The following is a 19,748-nucleotide window of genomic DNA, read 5'->3' on the forward strand; positions in this document are numbered from 1 at the left end:
CACACTGTACTTCAAACATTGTTACTTTTTTGATATTGTATTTTAGATATTTTACACTGTTTGTATTGTTTTACTGTGGGACTCATTTTGTGTTGTGCTCATAGGTTAGTAGTAGGCAGAAGTTTGAACAGCCACAAGCATCTGTCATCATCAACAACACCCTACTTCCCATTTTCTGTCTGGGGTTGGAGTGTTGTATTAACTGTTGCCATCTCTCTCTCAGTTCAGTGTCACATTTCTGCATTTTTCGACACTCGTGCCTCACTGTTACAGATCTTCTCTCTCACAATCCATCCACCTGTTTGCTGGACGCCCTCATTTCCTCTTGCCTTCTTTTTGTCTGTCCAAAATCATCTTCACCAGATTGTCTTCTGCTTTTCTGCACGTGTGCCAGAACCACCATAATATGTTCCCTTTTATCTTTTCTGCATTTGGAGCTATGATGACGTGTGCTCTTATGTCATTTATGTCCCACATTGTACATCCAACCACCCTTCTAAGGCACTTCATTTCCATCACCTATAGCTTTCTTATGTGCTCTGCCTTTATTGCCCAGGTTTCTGTACCATGCAGTAGCACTGTCCACACCACTGTCTTATCCACCTTACTTTTCATCTTCTTTGGTGTTCTTCTGTCATAGAGTACACCTGAGACTTCATGCCAGTTGGCTGCAGCCCCTCTGTTTCTAGCTTTGACCTCTTCAGTTAGACTTCCCCTCTCCTCAACCTCCCCTCCCAGATACTTGAAGCTGTTTACCTGTTCCTCTATCTTCCCCTCTATCTCAGTTCTCAGCTTCTTCTGATTTCCCCAGTTTGCTGCCATTACCACTGTCTTATCTGAACTTGGTTTCATCTCATGTGCCTTCAGTTTTGCGTTCCATTCCCCTATCCTTTACTGAAGTTCTTGCTCAGAGTCTGCCTGTATTAAGCCATATCATCTGCATACAGCAACTTTGTGATCTGTTTGTAAATGTAATCCATCACCAGCAGTGGGTTCAGATCTGAATCCTGTGATGCACACGCACTCCCACTGGGAACCCCTTGGTGAGACCAAGCACTGTTCGTACTTTTGGGTCCTTGTACATAGCATGCACTAATTCAACAAATGTTTCTGGGACTTCAGACTACCGCAGAACTGCCCAGATCTGCTTTCTTGGGACATTGTCATATGCTTTCTGCAAGTCTAAGAATACTCAGTTGGAATATTTCCTCATATCTAGCTTCTTCTCAAGTATCTGTCACACTGGAAACGTTGAGTCAGTTGTGCTGCATCCTGATCTGAATCCAAACTGCTCATGTCCCATCTTATTTTCTACTAGTCTGCATATCCATTTATCAATTACCCTCTCCAGAATTTTCCTGCAATGTGACAGGAGTTTGATACCACTGTACTGCCCACAGTTGTGGCTGTCCCCTTTGTTTTTGTATACTGATACACACATACTTCTGCAATAATCTGGGATATGCCTTTTTCTCTCCACTGCTATGTGTACCTGCAGGAGCCATTTCTCCCCTATCTCACCCAGCATCTTTATCACATCTGCTGTGACCTCATCTGAGCCTGCTGCTTTCCGTGACTTCATTTTCCTTAGTGCTGTTCTTAATTCTAGGGTGGGCTTCTCTTTGTCTCTCATCATAGGCTGTGTCTGGGGCAGTACAGCTTCTTTGAAGTTTATTTCAGTCAGAAGCTGCTGGAAGTCCTCCTTCCATCTGCCTTTGATGTCTTGTGGACTGGTGAGCAGGTTATTGCTGGCTTCCCTTGTGAAGAGAGCCTGACTATCTTCTTTATCGTTCTCTCTTTGCCTTGCAACATGATAGGGTTTCATTGTGCCACCTACTGAGCCACTTTCCAGAAGCTGATACAGTCCCTCCGATGCCCTGTTCTTTGCTATTGCAACTGCTGTCTTAGCCTGTTTGTTAGCCATCCAGTTTTCCTTCCTAGCCTGGTCTGTCTTTTCAGTCTCCCACTTTTTCCTGCAGTCTTCTTTCTTTTAATGATTTCCTGGACTTCTGCATTCTACTACAAGCTTTCCTTATGTGTCTTATTTCCACACCTGGCTCAGCCACATATCTGTTTTGTAATCCTCACACATACTGTTTTGAGGTGCTGCCATTCTTCTTCAACCCCACCTATTTCCTCCTTTTTGGGGGGGTTCTAGAACCCCGAGTATTTCTTTGAACTGTTTTACTTTCTATCAAGTCAACTTCCAGGTCTTGAGCCTGGTCTCTTGTCGACCTTAGGGCCTTCTGTGACCACTGCTTGCAGCTGATTGTGGCAGCTAGTGGTTTATGCTGTGGATCGATTGTTTCACTAGGGATGCTTTTGCAATCACTGATTCTACCCCAGTGCCATTTCATTTACCAAGAGTAGTCTACCTGAGTTGCATGTTGGCCACTCTTGCATGTGATCTAGTGACTCTGTTGTCAAACCATGTCTTGGCTACTGTCAAGCCATTTGCCAGACAAAAGTCTAGAATAGCCTCTCTCTTTTATTTCTGTTGCCCCACCCACGTGGGTCGAGGCAGTCCCTCATATCTTATTCTTTCTGTCCTGATATGTGCATTCAGGTCACCCATTATTGACACCAATTCCTGTTGGAGTACTTTATGAAGTAGATCCTGTGATTGTTGTCTGAATGTACTGTTATCTTCACTATCACAACCCTGCTGTGGGGCATAGGATGGGATTATGAATACTGCCCTATCATTTCAGTGGAGTCTAATTACCATGAGCCTGTCACTAATTCTGATGACAACCCTCACTGTCTCCTGAAGCCTCTGTCTCACCACAGTTCCCATACCATTTCCAGCCTGTCCTTCTCCAGTATAGTAGACTCTGGATCCTGAGCAAAGTGGATTTGCTGCATTGCCCTTCCATCTTGTCTCTTTGATACATAGGATGTCCAGCCTCGTGTGTACTATCATGTCATCCACTTCCAAGTTCTGTCCTGTTCGGGAACCTACACTTGGTGTAGTAATACTTACTTCATGTTTGACAAGTTGACTGTCTTTATATCCAGCTTTTGCTCAACTGTGTTATCCCAGGTAACCCAGGCTGGGCAACTGGACACTGGTTGGCCAGTAGCTTATTGATCCAGGGCTGCTGGTCCTTTATGGAGTGTACACACTGACCATTAGGGGCACTTACACCCCTCCCACTCTTAGCATGGTTCCCTGGTAAGGTCGGAGTAGGCTGAGTCCTTAACCCACTTATCACTGGCAAATACCCATGCCCATTTGGTGACATTAGTCAACATGATTGAGTCACCTAGAGTCATATTTTACACCGAGTGGCTAGCTCTGTCACTAAGTGCAGTCTGTGATCTGTGTTCTCCTGTGTTGAGGATACTGTGCACCACAGTGGATGCCCAAAGCAGTTGTTATATTGCCGGTTCCCCTCATCCTCTACAAGGATACAGGCAATGCTTCACAAGCCCCAGTGGTGATACAGAGACCATGAGCAGATTGATTTGGTTTGAGGGGAGCATTACTATATATGTGGGTTGTTCCCTCATGGTACCATTGCAGATCCCCCCAGCTGATATTGGTACAGCATATCAGAAGGGAGAAGATTTAGAAAAAATTAATGCTCTCGGAGCTGCAGTATTATGACTCATCACCTTCCCCAACCCACTTGGCGGTATAAGGCAGAAAGATCCCAAAGAACCTACACTGGAGAGTTGAATGTCTCTCTGTGCATAGAACTTCTAGAAGGAAGACTCCTTCTCAGTGTGGGTTAAACTGTAGTGCCACCATTGGCATGTAGGCATTTGAATTCAAAGGTACACTACTAAAGCACAAAAACAAAAAAATTGCTTGTTTCATCCTATCTGGGCTCAGAATGTTTTACTCTGACACACTGCCCATCTCAAACCAGAATTTCTTCGAAGGAGCTGCAGGAAAGGTTCTTTTGGTTGGTAAAATGGTAACTATGTTAGCACTAGAATGATGGGTCCCTGAGTCTGCATTTCTTATGAAAGCTAAACTGCAACACAGCTGTATGCTAGTTCCTGGGTGTCCACAGTGGAAATTTAGCTGGACATAGCAACTCTCTTCCCAGTTGATTAAAACAGAATTGCCAGCCATTGTTTTTGCCTCATAGCACAGCTGGAGACTATCCAACATTTTTATTCCAAGAAAAGGTCAGTAGAGGCCTAGATGTTAGCTGACCAGACACCAATTACTTGGGTACCTGATTGACTTTCAACCACTTGTTTTCTGAGTGCTTTTTCTCAGCAGGCCTGCTGACTGACGAGCCTCCGTCATATAGGTCCACACCATCTTTTCCCTTGTCCTGGGTATTTCTAAGAGAGGTGAGTGTGGGTGAGGGGGGATTCATTATACAGAGAGCTCATTAAGATTTCAGTATTTAGGGATTTTTCTTTGACCCTAAACTTAGCTGTGTTGACTGACATACACCCTCATCAGTGCAGAGCCATCCTGTGCCCTCTCCTTTAGCCTGCATGCTCACACACATGCATAATGGGCTACTGTCATTGGCTTGGGATCTCCAAGCGTGTCTCATGGCCTTTAAATCCCCCTGATTCAAACTGAGCTAAGAGTGACCTGGTCTTCACTAACCAGATTCACTTCCCTGGGTACAGAATGGATGATGATGATGATGTCTCTTTCAGACTCTTTACAGAAGGACGCCACCTTTTGAAGTAGATTTAAGCTGATGAAGAAATATTTTATGTGGAGTTTTGGAGGTTAAGGAGTTTTCCCTCTAACAAAAATGGTACATTGAGCTGGGTATAGAAAACTTAGCCTTAGACATTCTGCCAGTAATCAAGGCTATTGAAGATGTTTTAAACAATGTATGTCTGAAACATGGCTCACAGCTCCAAATCCCCTCAAATGCCACATAACTATTGTTTGTCCAGGAACAATTTCACCATTTGTTTAAAACCCCTTTAAAACTTTATAAAACCCAGAATGGTAGCTATCTGGTCCAAGTCTCAGTATACTAACAAATAATAGAGAAAGCTAAATCCTTCATGGATTTTGTCAAAAGCTGTGTGCTTCTACCACACTGGGGATCAGGGCCATCAACTTGCAAATGCATAAGGACAAAGTAAGTGGGATGTCCTCAGACATACTAAAGAAGTGACGCATGCTATTGCACATATTTCTCTGAGGGGGAAAGAGTACAGCTTATCTCAAACTGCAGAAAAAGGTTTATAAACAGGCTATAAATTGCCTATGTCATTGTGTATGTGTGTTCCATGACTGCTGTCATGTATACTCTATTTAGGAGGTATACCTGGTTGCAAATTCTCTACTTTCCTCATGATGTTGATGGTCACCTGCTGAATGGCTCCTGAGATGAGAATAATTTGTTTGGGGCCCCTTCTTTGCAAATCTTGAAAAAGATGGAAGAGTGACAAAATGCATTCTGTCAAGTAGCTGTTTCATTCAAAAGTCTGCAGGCATTTTAAGAATTACCTTTCCATGGCTTGACCCCTTTGTAGAACACAGACCAAGCATGAATAATGCAAGCATCGCAGACAGGCCCAGAAAAAGCTGCAATCCTTGGAGAGAAAAAGGATCAAGCTAGACACCAGCAGAAACAGATGTTAATAGTAGCATTCTTCCTTCAACAGTAACCATCTGTAGTGGTGGCTATTGCATGTAACCAAACCCCACCAACACCACCTCAGGCATACTAAGGGAAAGATTTCCCTCTGCAGTGGTTTTAACTGACCTCAGACGGTCACTAAGGAGGATGTTATTTGCAGGCTGTTACCACAAAGTTTCTTCCTCAGCTCAGTTTCCATCTTTCACGGACATACCTTCAGTGCCTTAAGACAACCTACAGCATACAGTGCCCATTATAAAACTGCTGGACTGAAAAGCAATGCAAAGAGGCCCCAGCAAGAAGCACTTGTTTCTAGTTCCAGAATAGGTATATCATTTGAGGCATATTTGTGATTTGCCGGATTTTAACAAATATGTGGGCTCAGACCAGTTGTTTTACATTAGGAAGGTTTGTGGCCTGCACTGTGGTGGCAGGACAGGTAGCTTACATCCTTCTAAGTTGGGAACTGCTGATTGAGGGCTCAGTGTCTGTTATTCTAAAAGTGTATTAGTTCTGGTTTAAGCACTTGGGCTTCAGGCCAGTTATTTTACATTAAGAAGGTTCGTGGTCTGCGCTCTTGTGGGAGGAGAGGCTGGACTCTGCCCTTCTGAGCTGGGAATTTCTGGTTAAAGGCTTATAGTGCCTGTATATTTGAACTGTTTCTTACTGGAATTGGTACACCTTGTTTGCTGTAGCATAGACTAGACCCAGGCCTGCTGAATCTAGCTTTGTTTGTATGCTTGTTTGCTTATTTCCCTGAAACGCTAATTCCACCTAAAACTCGGCTTTTCAGCGCTTCTGTGGATCCCTAGTGACATCTGCATTGCTTACTGTACTTATTTCCTTGTTTCACTTGAAAGAAAGTTACTGTTTGTCATTTTTGCATTTAAGTTACCTGTAACACATTGCATTTAAGTTACCTGGCAATTGCTCACTAAAGCAATTATATAAGTCAGCACTAAAAAATTAAAAGCACTACACCCTCACAAACTCCCCTTGAGTACCTGGTTTCCCATTGGCCCTTTTTTTCAATTATAAAGGAATTCCCAATACTATTCTAGCATGTCCAAAGGTCAGTTGTCAATCTCCTCTCCGGTCCAGCTGGTGAATTTGGGAATCTTGAGGCAATGTTACAACTGCCTCATGTACACAGACAACCCTCTCCTCCTCCCAACAAATTCCAACACATGTGAGAGATGCAACCATATAGCCAAACTGGAGGCTAAGCTCAGTACTGGCAAAACCTGTCAGGAGGAGAAGGAAACCACACTCACTACAATTCCAGTCTCACATAGACCTACCACGACAGCAAACCAAACACATAAACACACAAAAACATACTCGGAGACTCTAAATAAAAATCTGCCTAAGCAGCAGAGACCTCCAAAGCAGACACCCAAGCAACCGCTACCCCAAAACAAAACACGTGCAACACATAGCTCACAAAGCCAGTGTGCTAAACAGTCACAGCCTTTAAGGCTAAACAACACACCTGATACACTTGTAATAGGTGACTCTATCGTCAGGCACACTGACGTCCCGCTCACCAGGCTGAACAAGGAGAAGGTCACGGTGAGCTGCTTGTCGGGCGCTAGGATCCGCCACATAACACAAGCACTCAGGTCACTCCAAGGCAAGTACAAATATGACTCAGTCATTGTCCATGCTGGTGTGAATGACCTGAGACGTACCTCCCTGGACTACATGAAAAGAGACATAGAGGAGCTCTCTGAGCATGTGGCCCAGGCCGGTATGACCCTGACCTTGAGTAGCATCTTACCCTCACCAAGAATGATGCCACAATATGAAGACAAAATGATCAATTTCAACAATTGGCTTAAGTATTGGTGTCATTCAAAGGGGATCCAATGCCTGTCAGCCTGGGATGACATGCTCGACAGGCCACGATGCTTCGCTAGGGACGGCTTGCACCTGTCACCCCTGGGCTTTCGGATATTGGAAAAGGCTCTTGCTACCCCATAGTGCCTTTTTTAGGCAAGGCTCAAAAGACAAACCCACCTCCATAGGTATCACAAGGGATAAGAAACTAAGAGTAATGCTACTCAATGCCAGAAGTCTAAACCTCAAGATGCATGCACTCGAAACTCTCCTTAGCATGGAGAACATCGATATCTGTGCAGTAACAGAAACCTGGTTCAAGGCTCCCGAGAGCACCCCAGCACTACCAGGTTATACCTCATACCATGCTTTTCGGCCCCAAAACTTGGACCGAAACAGAAAAGGAGGGGGAGTATCAATATTCGTCAAAGATACCCACACCTCCAGGTTGGTGGCACAGCACGAAGCATCAGAGACTATCCATGTGCAACTAACAGTGGGTAAAACTGCCTTCCAGTTTATAGCCTGCTACAGACCACCCTCCCAAACCCAGGAACCCCACTCGGCCTTCCTGAGAACACTGGGAAATATGAAGGTCTCTCCAAACACCATTATATTGGGCGACTTCAACTACCCAAATATAGACTGGGAGCATTACTCTAGCTCCAACACCCTAGCTCAAAGGTTCCTAGAATTTATAAACTCAAATGCTATGGAACAACTTGTTACCACTCCCACAAGAGGGGAAAACATACTGGACCTAATCATCACCAACATGGGGACTCTATGCTCCAGACCAGAAGTGTATCCCTCACTGGTAAGATCAGACCATAAACTAATCTCACTGGATATTCACATCCCGACCCCACCCCCTGCCCAGAAAACCACAGTGAAAAACTTCTCTAAAGCAAATTTCACACTCCTCAAAACCGAGGTGGAATCCTTCAAAGCCCCCGGGCCTCTGGAAAATACGGCCCAGACCACAGAATCCTTTATAAACACATTCTATGAGCACCTTCAGGAATGCATGGATCATGCAATCCCAAATAAAACCAAGACCCAATCCTCCTAAGGCAGACGTCCTGTCTGGTGGACCCCAGCCATAAGCAAACTATACAATAGAAGGAGGAAGCTACTACATGATAGAGCAAAATCCTAAAAAGGGAAGGCATCTCTGATCAGTGTTAGCAAAAAACTACGGGCACTCATAAAATCGTCTAAGGCCAGCTTCGAGAGAAAAATTGCACAGGACACTAAGGATAATCACAAGGCTTTCTTTAGTTATGTTAGGAACCTGGGTGGTAATTCCCAGATATGCTCAGAATTAGTCCAAAATGACAAAAAATACACCGAACCCACAGACATTGCCAACATCCTAGCTGACAGGTTCAGTGCAAACCCCCCCCCCACCAAAAGGGCTAATATCTATCCCAGCAGAGTGCTGCCCCTCTGACATCTCAGATGCTCAGGTAAGAGCCGCCCTCTCCAAAGCAAAAAAAAAAGCATAAATGGGACCAGACGGTGTCCCAGGCTGCGTCCTACATGAACTCCAAGAAGAGCTAAACCCAAACATAAAACTACTGTGCAATCTCAGCCTTACCACAGGATATGGACCCAAAGAGCAACAGTGGTCCCTCTCCACAAAGGTGGTGCCTCAACGGATCCTGGAAACTATCGCCCCATAAGCCTGACTAGCTTGGTCTGCAAAGCTATGGAAAGGATCATCATGGACCTCATAAAAAAAGATATTGGGGACCTACAGACACTGGATCCTACCCAGTTCGGCTTTGTTAAGGGCAGATCCCGCCTCTTAAATCTGGTCGATTTCTTTGAAACCGTCATCAAGGCCATTGATGAGGGGAAGGTGGTCCACACAGCCTACCCTGGACCTCGCAAAAGCCTTTGATATAATACCCCACTCGGGCATTATAGATAAGCTCACCAGCTTAAATATAAACTCCTATGTCACTAGATGGGTTGCAAACTGGCTCAAGGACAGAACCCACATGGTTAGAATTGCTGGAGCCATGTCAGACTCCAAACCAGTTACAAGTGGCGTCCCACAAGGCTCAGTCCTGGAACTTCTCCTGTTCGGTATATATTTCTCGGAGGTACAGGCCAACATGGAAGGACTGTGGCTGACCAAGTTCGCAGATGACTGCAAACTGGGTGCTATAATCGACTCTCCAGCCGTCACAAGCATCCTCCAAAAGGGCCCCATAGAAACAGACAACTGGTGCCAGAGCCATGGCCTCGAGCTAAACGCCAAAAAGTGTATAGTCATCCCCTTTGGCAATAACAAAGTGCCCACAAATTACCACATAGGTGGTAATCCATTAAGTACAGAAGAAGTAATTAGGGACCTGGGGACCCAAGTTGATAGCAATCTCTCATTTGACAACCACGTGGCTAAAGTGGTTAGAAAAACATTTTATATAGCCCACCTAATCATGAAGGGATTCACATCTAGATCAGTGGAGGTCATCGTGCCTCTCTACTCATCTCTCATCAGGCCCATAATTGAGTACAATGCCCCTTTTGGGATGTACCTTTTCAGACACCTGCAGCAACTGGAAAGACCCCAAAAGTACCTCACCAAGAGGATCAAAGGGCTCAAACAGATGCCATATGCTGCCCGGTTAAAGAAACTCCAGCTCTACTCAGTGGCATACTGTCTGCTCAGAGGCGATCTGTGCCTGACGTATAAAGCCATGTCCAACCCGGAATTAATGGACATGCTGCACCTCAGAAAATCCAAATCCCATCGAGCTACGCTCGAGAGACTTGAACCTCAGCACTGAAATAAATAGGACATGCTGGAGGGACAGATTCATAACCCAGAGGCTCCCTTCACTCTGGAATAAAATTCCAGTCCAGGTTAGGCAGAGTCCCTCATTGACTCTCTTCAAGAGGAATCTTGATGAGTGGATGGGAGATCGTAGGTTTACCCCGGGTATCACTTCTGTGTCACTGTTAGACGGAGGCACAGTATACTAACCTCGAAAAACGGCATAGCAAAATTAATTTAAAATGGGTGGCGAAAGCCAAACACACTCTGGCTAGGCTTATAAATGCCCTAGGGCAGATAGCCTAGTATGAACCTATAAAACTGTTAAAGATGTCTCCCTGTCTTAAATGCAGGTATACCTCTCAACCCCTTAGAGCAAAAATTCTGCACAAAGCCATCAATAACAGGGGAACAAGGGCCCAAGATTTAGGGACACTTTGTAAACATTGCTGTCTTACAATCTTAGAAAATTAATAGAATAAAGGTTTTGCATTTGGCATGAATTTTCTAGAGAGAATGAAGTCTGAAACTCAACTGTCCGTCATTATTTTCTGACTTCAACCCTCAAGGATATGACAGTGATTTTCCAGAAAACCACAATTTTATGAGAAATGGATCAAAAATACTAGGCAAAAATCTGGATATTCTGAGAAAATCTTTAGAGATGTATGACTGCAGGACATTGTCAAGTGAGTCTCAACAGTTCATAAATTGTGATTTAGATAAAAAAGTCAAATTCTAAAACTTGCAGTTGCACCTTTAAAGTGTTTAACAAGGGATGAGCCTCACAGCCGTTTCCTTTATACAATATCTTCCAAGACTGCCTTACCCCATAGTAGAAGGAATACTGCAAAAATAATATTGTCTGTGTTGCTGGGGAACTGCCACCAGGCAGCAAGTTTGGGTCACTAGAGAATGACAAATTCTGCAGGTTGAGCATCCTGAATTTACATACCTGCTAAAATTGAGGCCCACAACTGTGATTTTCAGAACAGCAGTAATGAAGTTCAAAAGGAAAGGCAGCAACTGCAAGGCTGTTATTTGTGTAGTATTGCATATTGGTCATTTGGTGTGATAAAATCATTTATGCAGTTACTGTTATTATACACACAACTCTTCCTTTGCTCATTGCTCTGGATATGGTACACTAAAAAGAAATAAAAGCAGCACCCTCTACCGTTTGTTTACTAAAATCTGCAGTTGTGCCGTAAAATCAACACAAGGAGCAAAGATAGATACAAAAGGTCTTTTGTTGAAACTTTAGACATCTACTAGAGCCTGGTGTGTGTCTCAAAACACATTTTCAAATGAACACTGTAGTGGGATGCGTTCATTGGTGAGAGTAACGTATATACCTTTGTGTAGTACACTTACAGGCTGCAGTCTCAACAAAAAAATGCATTAAACCACCCACTTAAAAATTGTAACTCTAGCACTGGAAAACATCATACAAGATGACCACAATTCTGAAGAAAGGCGATAAAATTTAAAAGATGAGCAGCTGCAGTTCAACCAAAGAGGTTTTGGAAGAAGAGACTGCAGAAGACTTTCATATAAGACTGACGTATTGCTTATGCAGGAGTTTATTTTGGAGGGGTCACAGACATTTTCCAGTAGAAAGGTGGCAGTAGCCAGTTTATATTTACTGACTAGATGTCATGCAGTAAAACACAGTTTACTGGATTTCATTGAGGTCAGAAATATGGTTCCTTTCACTACTGAAGCAGTCCCATCAGAACTGAGTAACTGTTGTCATATTGCTACTCATAACCTACCCTGCAGTGACCTGGCTTCATCCAGTAACCCTGGCCATGTTCTTTCATTTTGTAAAGGGACAGTGCTCAGATACCCAATTTAATAGAGGCATTGAAAGAGCTGCCCTTGTCCTTTTCTATGTTACTGCAGTTACTTTAGGCTGGATAATGTGGAGACAAAAGTACAGCATTTTACAGGATTGACCCAGTTATGTACTGTTCTCTTATGTCACAGGTGTACAGGCTGTAATGTCCTGAAGATCGACTACCTAGTTATTTAAACTGAGCGGTAGGCTCTGTCCTTTCAGCTTTCAGTTGGTAGACTGTTAAAAGATGTGTAAATAGAGCAGGTTATAAATTGGCTGTGTCTAGCGCTCTGATGTTGCAGTGGCTTGTCACCTAAAGTGTACCGGATGGATGATAATTTGTGCAGAATGTAATCTGAAAGCTGATAAGATCCTTTGTTTACTTGTGCTGGGATTATTTTGGGACACAAGTGAGACTTCAAAATGCCTACAGGTGTGCTGGAGACTTAATGAAGGACCAACGCGTGATCAGAACCTTATAAAAAGAGCAGTGATCTTTACATGTGCAGTATAGTAAAGTGATGGTTGCTTTTTAGTCTGATACTTTATGTTCAGATGGAATGTATGCTTTTCTCAACAGTGTTGTATTGCACTGTACCATAGCCCCCCATGATGTTCTCTAAAATGTTCTTTAAATGTTGTATGTTGTAGCCAGTACTCGTTAGAATTAATTTTTGTATTCCATCTTTCAGAGCCCCACTCCACAAGTCAAGTTCTGAAGACAGCTCAGTAGGTGGGTATATGGTTGCATGCTTCTTTCTTTTAGTACTTGTGTGTCTACTGTACATCAGAGTCCCAGAAATGATAAGGGAAGAAAAAGCTTAGTTCACATGTTTTGTCATTCTGGTTTACTTTAATAAATTGAAAGGGTGTGAAGTTCTCAGTGTTCACGTGCATCTGGCAAGTTTATCAGTGTGTGTTGTCTCCTTGCCGGGGTTTTGTATTTAGAAGTTCTTCTTTGTGTTTTGGTTCCCAAAGACTGTTCAGTCTGTTAAGCAGTTTTTCCCCCTTTCTCCTGCCGAAGCTACCACAGCAAAAGTAGCCTTTCTACCAAAGGTAGAAAAAAAGGCAGAACACCAAACTAAACTAGTAAGAAACAACGCTGTAAGAAAAAAATGGCAAGGTGATCAGAAGAGAAAGTATGGGGGTCTCTAGGGCCAAGACCCAAAGAGGAAGTAGCTAATAATGTTCATTCACTCATCTTGAAAGACCCCATTCCAGCCACTCACCTCGTGCCTACTAAAGGTAGAGAGCTGGTTAGGCTTTTGTCAGACGGTGGGAAGCCATTACAACATAAAGATTTTAAAATAGGCATATAAACTACATTTCCTAAAGATGCAATATTTTGCAGGTATCTCTCTAGTACTTAGAAATTAAAGGCACTTGGTACAGCCTCTTGTGCAAGAACTGTTCATGCAGGGGGCCATAGAGAGGCCGGGGAGGGGGTTTAAGATGCAGGCTTCTACTCAAGATTGTTCCTGGTTCCAAGGAAAGACAAGTCTTGGAGACTATTTCTATATCTGTTAGCCACAACTGGGTGAATATGCACAATTCAAGTATAGGAAAGATACAGACAATATGTAATACATATATGAAGTAGCATGTAATCTTATGTTACAAGTGGTTTGTAGAAAGGAGACAGTTTGGAGAGCAGCACATATAAAGTTATATAAAATGTACTCCCGTACATTCTATCAAAATTACTGCTTTCAGCAAAACAATTAAGGAAGATTCATTCCCATGTCCAAAATAAAGTACAGTTGTATGTATCACATTAGCTTTTCAAACATAGATGGCTTCTGTCCTTGAAACAGGTGCATTTGTGATCATCTTTTAAGGTGACCTAATAATGTCTTCCAGAATGTACAGTTTTGATGATTTCTCTACTCTCAGCAGGTCGATAATGATCTTGCTAAAGTTTTTTCTCTTATGGTGGTCTGTAGAGTGAAGGGTGGTCCTCTGAGGGTGTATGCAGACATTTTGATTTGTAACTTTCCTCCAAGAAAAGGAAGAAGCTGAGAGTAGTTAGATGGAGCAAGCAGTTACTGCGAGTCAGTTTTCTGTTTTATAATGATAAGAAAAGATTCTCTGTTTGAGGTAGCAGGGTGATACATCCACAGATGCCATGTATAGTGTGAATTATGTTAATGTTGTAAGCTGAGTGGAGGGTAATGATTGCTAAGGCGTACTCCAGCCTAAGAATTATGATGTACTGTGCTGTGGTTCTTCTGGAGTAAGAAGCTTTGAGTTGCGAGTCCCCTGGGGATTTGTATTGGTGACTTAGTTCATGGCTTCCTTCTTAATTATTAGAGATCCTGCTTTAGCAAGACTTGGTTGTATTCTGAGGGCAGCTCATGCTGTTTTGGTGATGGCTCTGTGTTAGTTGTTACTTTTGCAGACTAAAGGGCTGGGGTAGTAGTCTGGACATGTTACTCTTGTTGCATGGAGACAAAACTTCAATTAAATGACCACAGATAGGGTTTTTATTTGTATCTTGATGCCAGTCAATGTATTTATGGTTTGAATGCTATTCATGTTTTACAGTTGAAGAAGGTACATTTTTGCTAAAACAGTTATGATGTTCTTCATCTCACATTGCTGCAGTCCTAACAATTGGGTAGTCCGCTGTCCTCGGTCGGCCCGAATATCAAAGTATAAGGCTGACGTCGGTCAGGGCGCATTTGACTGACGTCAGTACGTCAGGGTACAAATGCGCATGACCGGCGCCATATCCTCAGTCTTTTTTGCCGCATGGTCCGATGCAGAAGCAGTATTGCAAGTGCCGGTTGGCGTTCTGAGATTTTTCGATTTGGAAGTTTCAGACTGGGTTCAAAGTTGGCTAAGTACCCCGTTGGGGAATATTTTAGTTTTTTCTTGCCTCAGTCATTTACCGGATGTCAGAAAAAGTTAATAATTGCATTTCTTGTGGGAAACAGATACCGCATAAAGATTATCATACTTTGTGTATTCCTTGCTTAGGGCCTGAGCACGACGTTGTTGGCTGTTGCTCTTGTGCTAGATTTAATAAACGCACTATAAAGAGGCGGTTGGATTGTGCGAGGTTAGTCTTTGGGAAGCGGTGTAACTATAAAATGCCGTCGGATGCTCCGACGCCCGCTTCTTCAAAGAAACGCAAGGACAAGGCAGTTAAGCCTAGGCTTGTAGAACCGTCTGTACCAGACGCCGGTTCTTTAGAGGTGTCGGTGGAGCCGGTGGCTCCACCGGAGGTTTCTTTGTGTTCCCAGGGGGAGACCTTGTTATTACAAGATGTGGCCTCTCAAGAGACTAGTCAGGCTGAGGGGGCTTCTCATGTTACTATACTCTCCTCCCTTCCTAAGGTGGCTAGGCCCTCTCCTTCTGTTTCCAAGGCTTCCCCCAGGGGCAGGCCAGGTTTAGCTTCAGTTAGTGTTACCCCTAGCTCTTCAGGTACTGTGCCCAAGAAGCATATGCTTAAAATGGCAGAAGATTTGATTACTTTAATTAGGGTTCTATGCCCCTCCTCATAAGCGGCCTAGGGTGGAGCCTGAGCTGGGGGTTTTGAGCAGGCTTCAGATGTTTCAGAGTCTTGGCTGAAGACTTGCAGGAGTACTCTCCTTATTCTGATTCTGATGTGGATGATTCTACTCCTTCTGCTACTCCCCTGAGGATTTTTCTTTTCAGAAACTCTTCATTCCATGAGGGAGCATTTTAAGTGGGAAGGTCAGGACTTCTCTGATTCCAGAAAAAGGCTTAGGGAATTTCTGTTGTTACCCCAGCATAGGCCTTTGGCTATACCTCCTGTTTTGACTGTAGTGGAAGATGTTTTTATGGAAGCTTCTCTTAATCCTGATTCTTTGCCTCCTGCTCCTGTTAAGCCGGATAGGTATTACAGGGTGCCTGAAGCTCATAAGTATCTTTTTAAGAGTCCTAGGGCAGACCCAGAAACTGTTAGCCATGGGCCTAAAGGTGTTAAGGCTTCTGTTGTTACTGCAGACAAGGAGGCTAGGGCCTTGGATAGATGGGGCAAGAAAGTCTATACTTCTTCCACTCTTGCTATGAGGGCTCTGAATTGCCAGTTTCACATGTTGAAATACCAAAATTATCTCCTTTCACAATTGAAATCTAAGGTTGATGCTCTGGCAGTAGGTATTGATTGTAAGGAGTTGCAAGATTTAGTGCACGTTTCTGAACAGGTGGGTAAGCATTCTTTGCAATGTGGTTTTGATGCTGTACAGGCCTCATCTAGGGTGGCTGCCACTGGGTCAGTTCTTCGCAGGCACGCCTGGCTGAGGGATCAGAATTTGTCTGAACATGTTAAAACAAGGATTTTAGATGCTCCTTTACAATCTGACGTGTTGTTTGGTCCTCCTGTTGAGACAGTTTTAAAGAAAATGGAAGACAAGGCTAAGTCTATGCAGACTGTTAAAGATTTTTTGCAAGTCCAGCCTCCGAAGTTTAGTAGAAATTGGCCTACTAAGGGGTGGACGTATCCTTCTTATGATTCCCAGTCTAGGGGTAGATCTAGACGTGGTAAGGGCAGAGCTCTGGGCTCTTTCAGGCCTAGAACAGGAAGTTCTCCTGCACAGGCTTCGGGTGAGGGCAGGGGTCAGTCCTTTCGTAAGCAGAGCCTGCTCGTCTGGCAGCACCTTTGGGGGGACGGTTGGCACTTTTCAAAGAAAATTGGAGTTTAATTACCCAGGACAGATGGGTATTGGATATCATACACCACGGCTACAGGTTTTATTTCCATACCTTGCCTCCTTTCACAGGCATGCCAGACATTCCTCCTCAACAAAGAATAGAGGCTCACAAGCAGGTTTCTCTGTTGCTCCGACTAGGGGCCATACAGCCGGTCCCTCTGCCAGAAGTGGGCCTAGGATTTTATTCTCGCCTGTTCCTAGTGCCAAAGAAGGGGAACACGTGGAGACCAATTTTGGATTTATCTATCCTCAACACTTATCTGGACATTCCCAAGTTCAAAATGTTGACGTTGCAGCAGCTTTTACCTCTGCTGGGCAAAGATCATTGGATGGTAACTTTGGATCTCAAGGAGGCTTACCTTCATGTTCCTATCAGACTAAGTTGCAGGAAGTATCTGCGTTTTCGAGCTGGGACTTCTCACTATCAGTTCTCTGCATTGCCCTTTGGCTTATCTACTGCGCCCAGAGTGTTCACGAAAATTCTGGCTCCAGTGATAGCTTTCTTCAGACTAAAAGGAATACAGATCTATCCTTATTTGGACGACTGCCTGATTCTGGCTCAAGGAAGAAGAGCTCCTTCATCATTTGGAATATGTGATAGCAGTGCTAAGATGCCTAGGGTATTCTGTGAACGAAATAAAGTCCAGTCTAGTACCCTCTCAAGACATGTGCTTTCTGGGTGTGAGACTGAATACAGCATCCCAGATGGCCTTTTTAACCCCGGACAAACAAAAGAGTCTATCCCTTTACTTCCATCAACTATCTCATCAGTCCAGGCTGACTGCAAGGACAGTCCTTCAAGCCTTAGGGTTCATGGCATCTTGTATTCTGGTCCTTCCCAATGCCAAACTGCATATGAGGAAGCTACAATGGTATCTCAAAAATGTATGGACACAGCACTGCCAGGATCTGGACACTGTCATTCAAATAATACCTTGCATTCAAAAGGAATTTTTGTGGTGGGCTCAGGAATGTCACCTAAACAAGGGACTCTCTGTGACCCGGCCAGAGGCGAGTCAGATTTTAACGACAGATGCCTCAGACAAAGCTTGGGGAGCTCATCTCAATGGAAAGTGGATACAAAACAAGTGGCCTGTCAGACTACAACATCTACATATCAACATGAAGGAGATGTTAGCAGTCCAGTTTGCATTAATTGCTTTCAAGGAATTACCTCTTCCAGGGCAGGTGTTGATTCTAACAGACAACACAACTGTCATGTGGTACATCAACAAGCAAGGGGGAATGCATTCTTATCCTCTATGCAGGCAAGCAATGATTTTGTGGGAGACTGCTCTCAGTTTACAGCTCAATCTTCAGGCAAGGTTTCTGCCAGGAGCACAGAACTCCTTAGCAGATGTGTTGAGCAGGCAATTATGGATCCCCACGAGTGGAAATTGGATCCTCATGTATTTCAGAAATTGACAGTGTCATGGGGAACTCCAGACATAGATCTGTTCGCTTCTCCACTAAACCATCAGCTGCCAAAGTTTTGCACAAAAAGGTTTCATCCCACAGCTTGGAGAGTGGATGCTCTTTCTTTCAATTGGAGCAATCTTCATGTGTATGCCTTTCCACCTCTGCCTCTCCTCCCAAAGGTACTTCTGAAAGTCAGACAGGACAAGCCAAGGATGATCTTAATAGCTCCAGATTGGCCTCGACAACACTGGTACCCATTACTGAGAAGTCTGGTATGGAAGCCTCCATGGCCTTTGCCTTCGATTCCACACCTGTTATCGCTTGGGAGGACAGCCATTTGCTAAATGTCAAGCTTCACTCTCTGCACCTAACAGCCTGGCATATTCTGTTTTGAACCATAGTGGGCCTCCACTTCCTCAGCAAGTTTTGAATGTTATCTTGGAAGCTAGGAGGCCTAGTACACGGAAAGTGTACGCAGACAAATGGAAGAGATTTTTGTTTTGGAGTGCAGCAAAAGATTTTGATGTTTCTGAGCCTAATTTGTGTGTGGCTCTTCAATATCTTACTGAGTTACTAGACAAAGGTTTGTCTTTCTCTTCTATTAAAGTTCATGCTGCAGTGATTTCAGCTCACTATGATTGCAACCCACCATTGTTTTCTCATCCTTTGTTCAAGCAATTTCTTAGAGGGGCAAAGAATATAAGACCCCCACGAAGAGCTCCTACTCCTGCTTGGGATCTCAATTTTGTGTTGGAGAAACTCACTCTACAACCTTTTGAGCCTGCAGCTACTGCTGAGTTGAAGTATTTATCATGGAAGACTGCTTTTTTGTTGGCCATTACCTCTGCAAGACGGGTTTCTGAATTACAGGCCCTTATGGCAGTTGAGCCTTTCTTGATTTTCCATAAGCATAGGGTATCATTACGCACTAATCCTTCCTTTATGCCTAAGGTGGTTTCTAGTGTGGCTTTGAACCAAACTATTCATTTGCCTACTTTTTATGCAAATCCCCAAAATAAAGGCGAAAAGATTTTGCACACTTTAGATGTCCACAGGCAGTTGCGTTATTATTTGGACAGAACTAAAGGTTTCAGGCAGTCTCAGCAGTTGTTTGTTTCTTTTGCTTTGAGTTCTCAGGGCAAGCCTGTATCAAAACAAACTATTTCTAAGTGGATTGGGTTTTGCATTGCTTTCTGTTATTCCCATCATGGCAAGGAGATTCCAGCTGGGATTAGGCCTCATTCCACTAGGGCTACTGCCACTTCAACAGCTTTTTGAGGGAGTGGCAACCAAGGATATTTTGGAGGCAGCTACTTGGAGTTCTGTACATACTTTCTCTAAGCATTATCACCTGCCACTTTACTCTAAGTCTAGGGCTGGTTTTGCCACTGCTGTTTTGCAGGGCATTTTGGCAGCTCCTGCTTCCTTGTAGTTAGCCATCCTCCCTTATCTCTGCTTTGGGATTCTACCCAATTGTTAGGACTGCAGCAATGTGAGATGAAGAACATAGTACAGTTTTGTACCTACCATAAATGTAGATGTTCAAGATTCACATTGCTGCAGTCCAATTTACCCTCCCTCCTTCCCTCTGTTGTTAGAGGTGGTTG

The 19,748-nt window shown here is 43.8% G+C and overlaps 1 protein-coding gene across 5 annotated transcripts in view; it reads left to right on the top strand.

Moving 5' to 3' along the window:
• The window catches only part of SASH1 (SAM and SH3 domain containing 1), a 1,700,050-nt gene that overhangs the window by 1,159,484 nt on the left and 520,818 nt on the right, over window positions 1–19,748 (top strand). For all 5 annotated transcript variants that reach the window (XM_044068900.1, XM_044068881.1, XM_044068872.1 and 2 more), the window contains exon 5: window positions 12,736–12,776. In XM_044068900.1, coding sequence (XP_043924835.1) covers window positions 12,736–12,776 — 41 coding nt within the window. The remainder of the gene's footprint in view (window positions 1–12,735; window positions 12,777–19,748) is intronic.

The sequence above is a fragment of the Protopterus annectens genome, chromosome 1.part0 (genome assembly GCF_019279795.1).
Source record: "Protopterus annectens isolate FY-2018-M chromosome 1.part0, PAN1.0, whole genome shotgun sequence".
Lineage (NCBI taxonomy): Eukaryota > Metazoa > Chordata > Ceratodontiformes > Protopteridae > Protopterus > Protopterus annectens.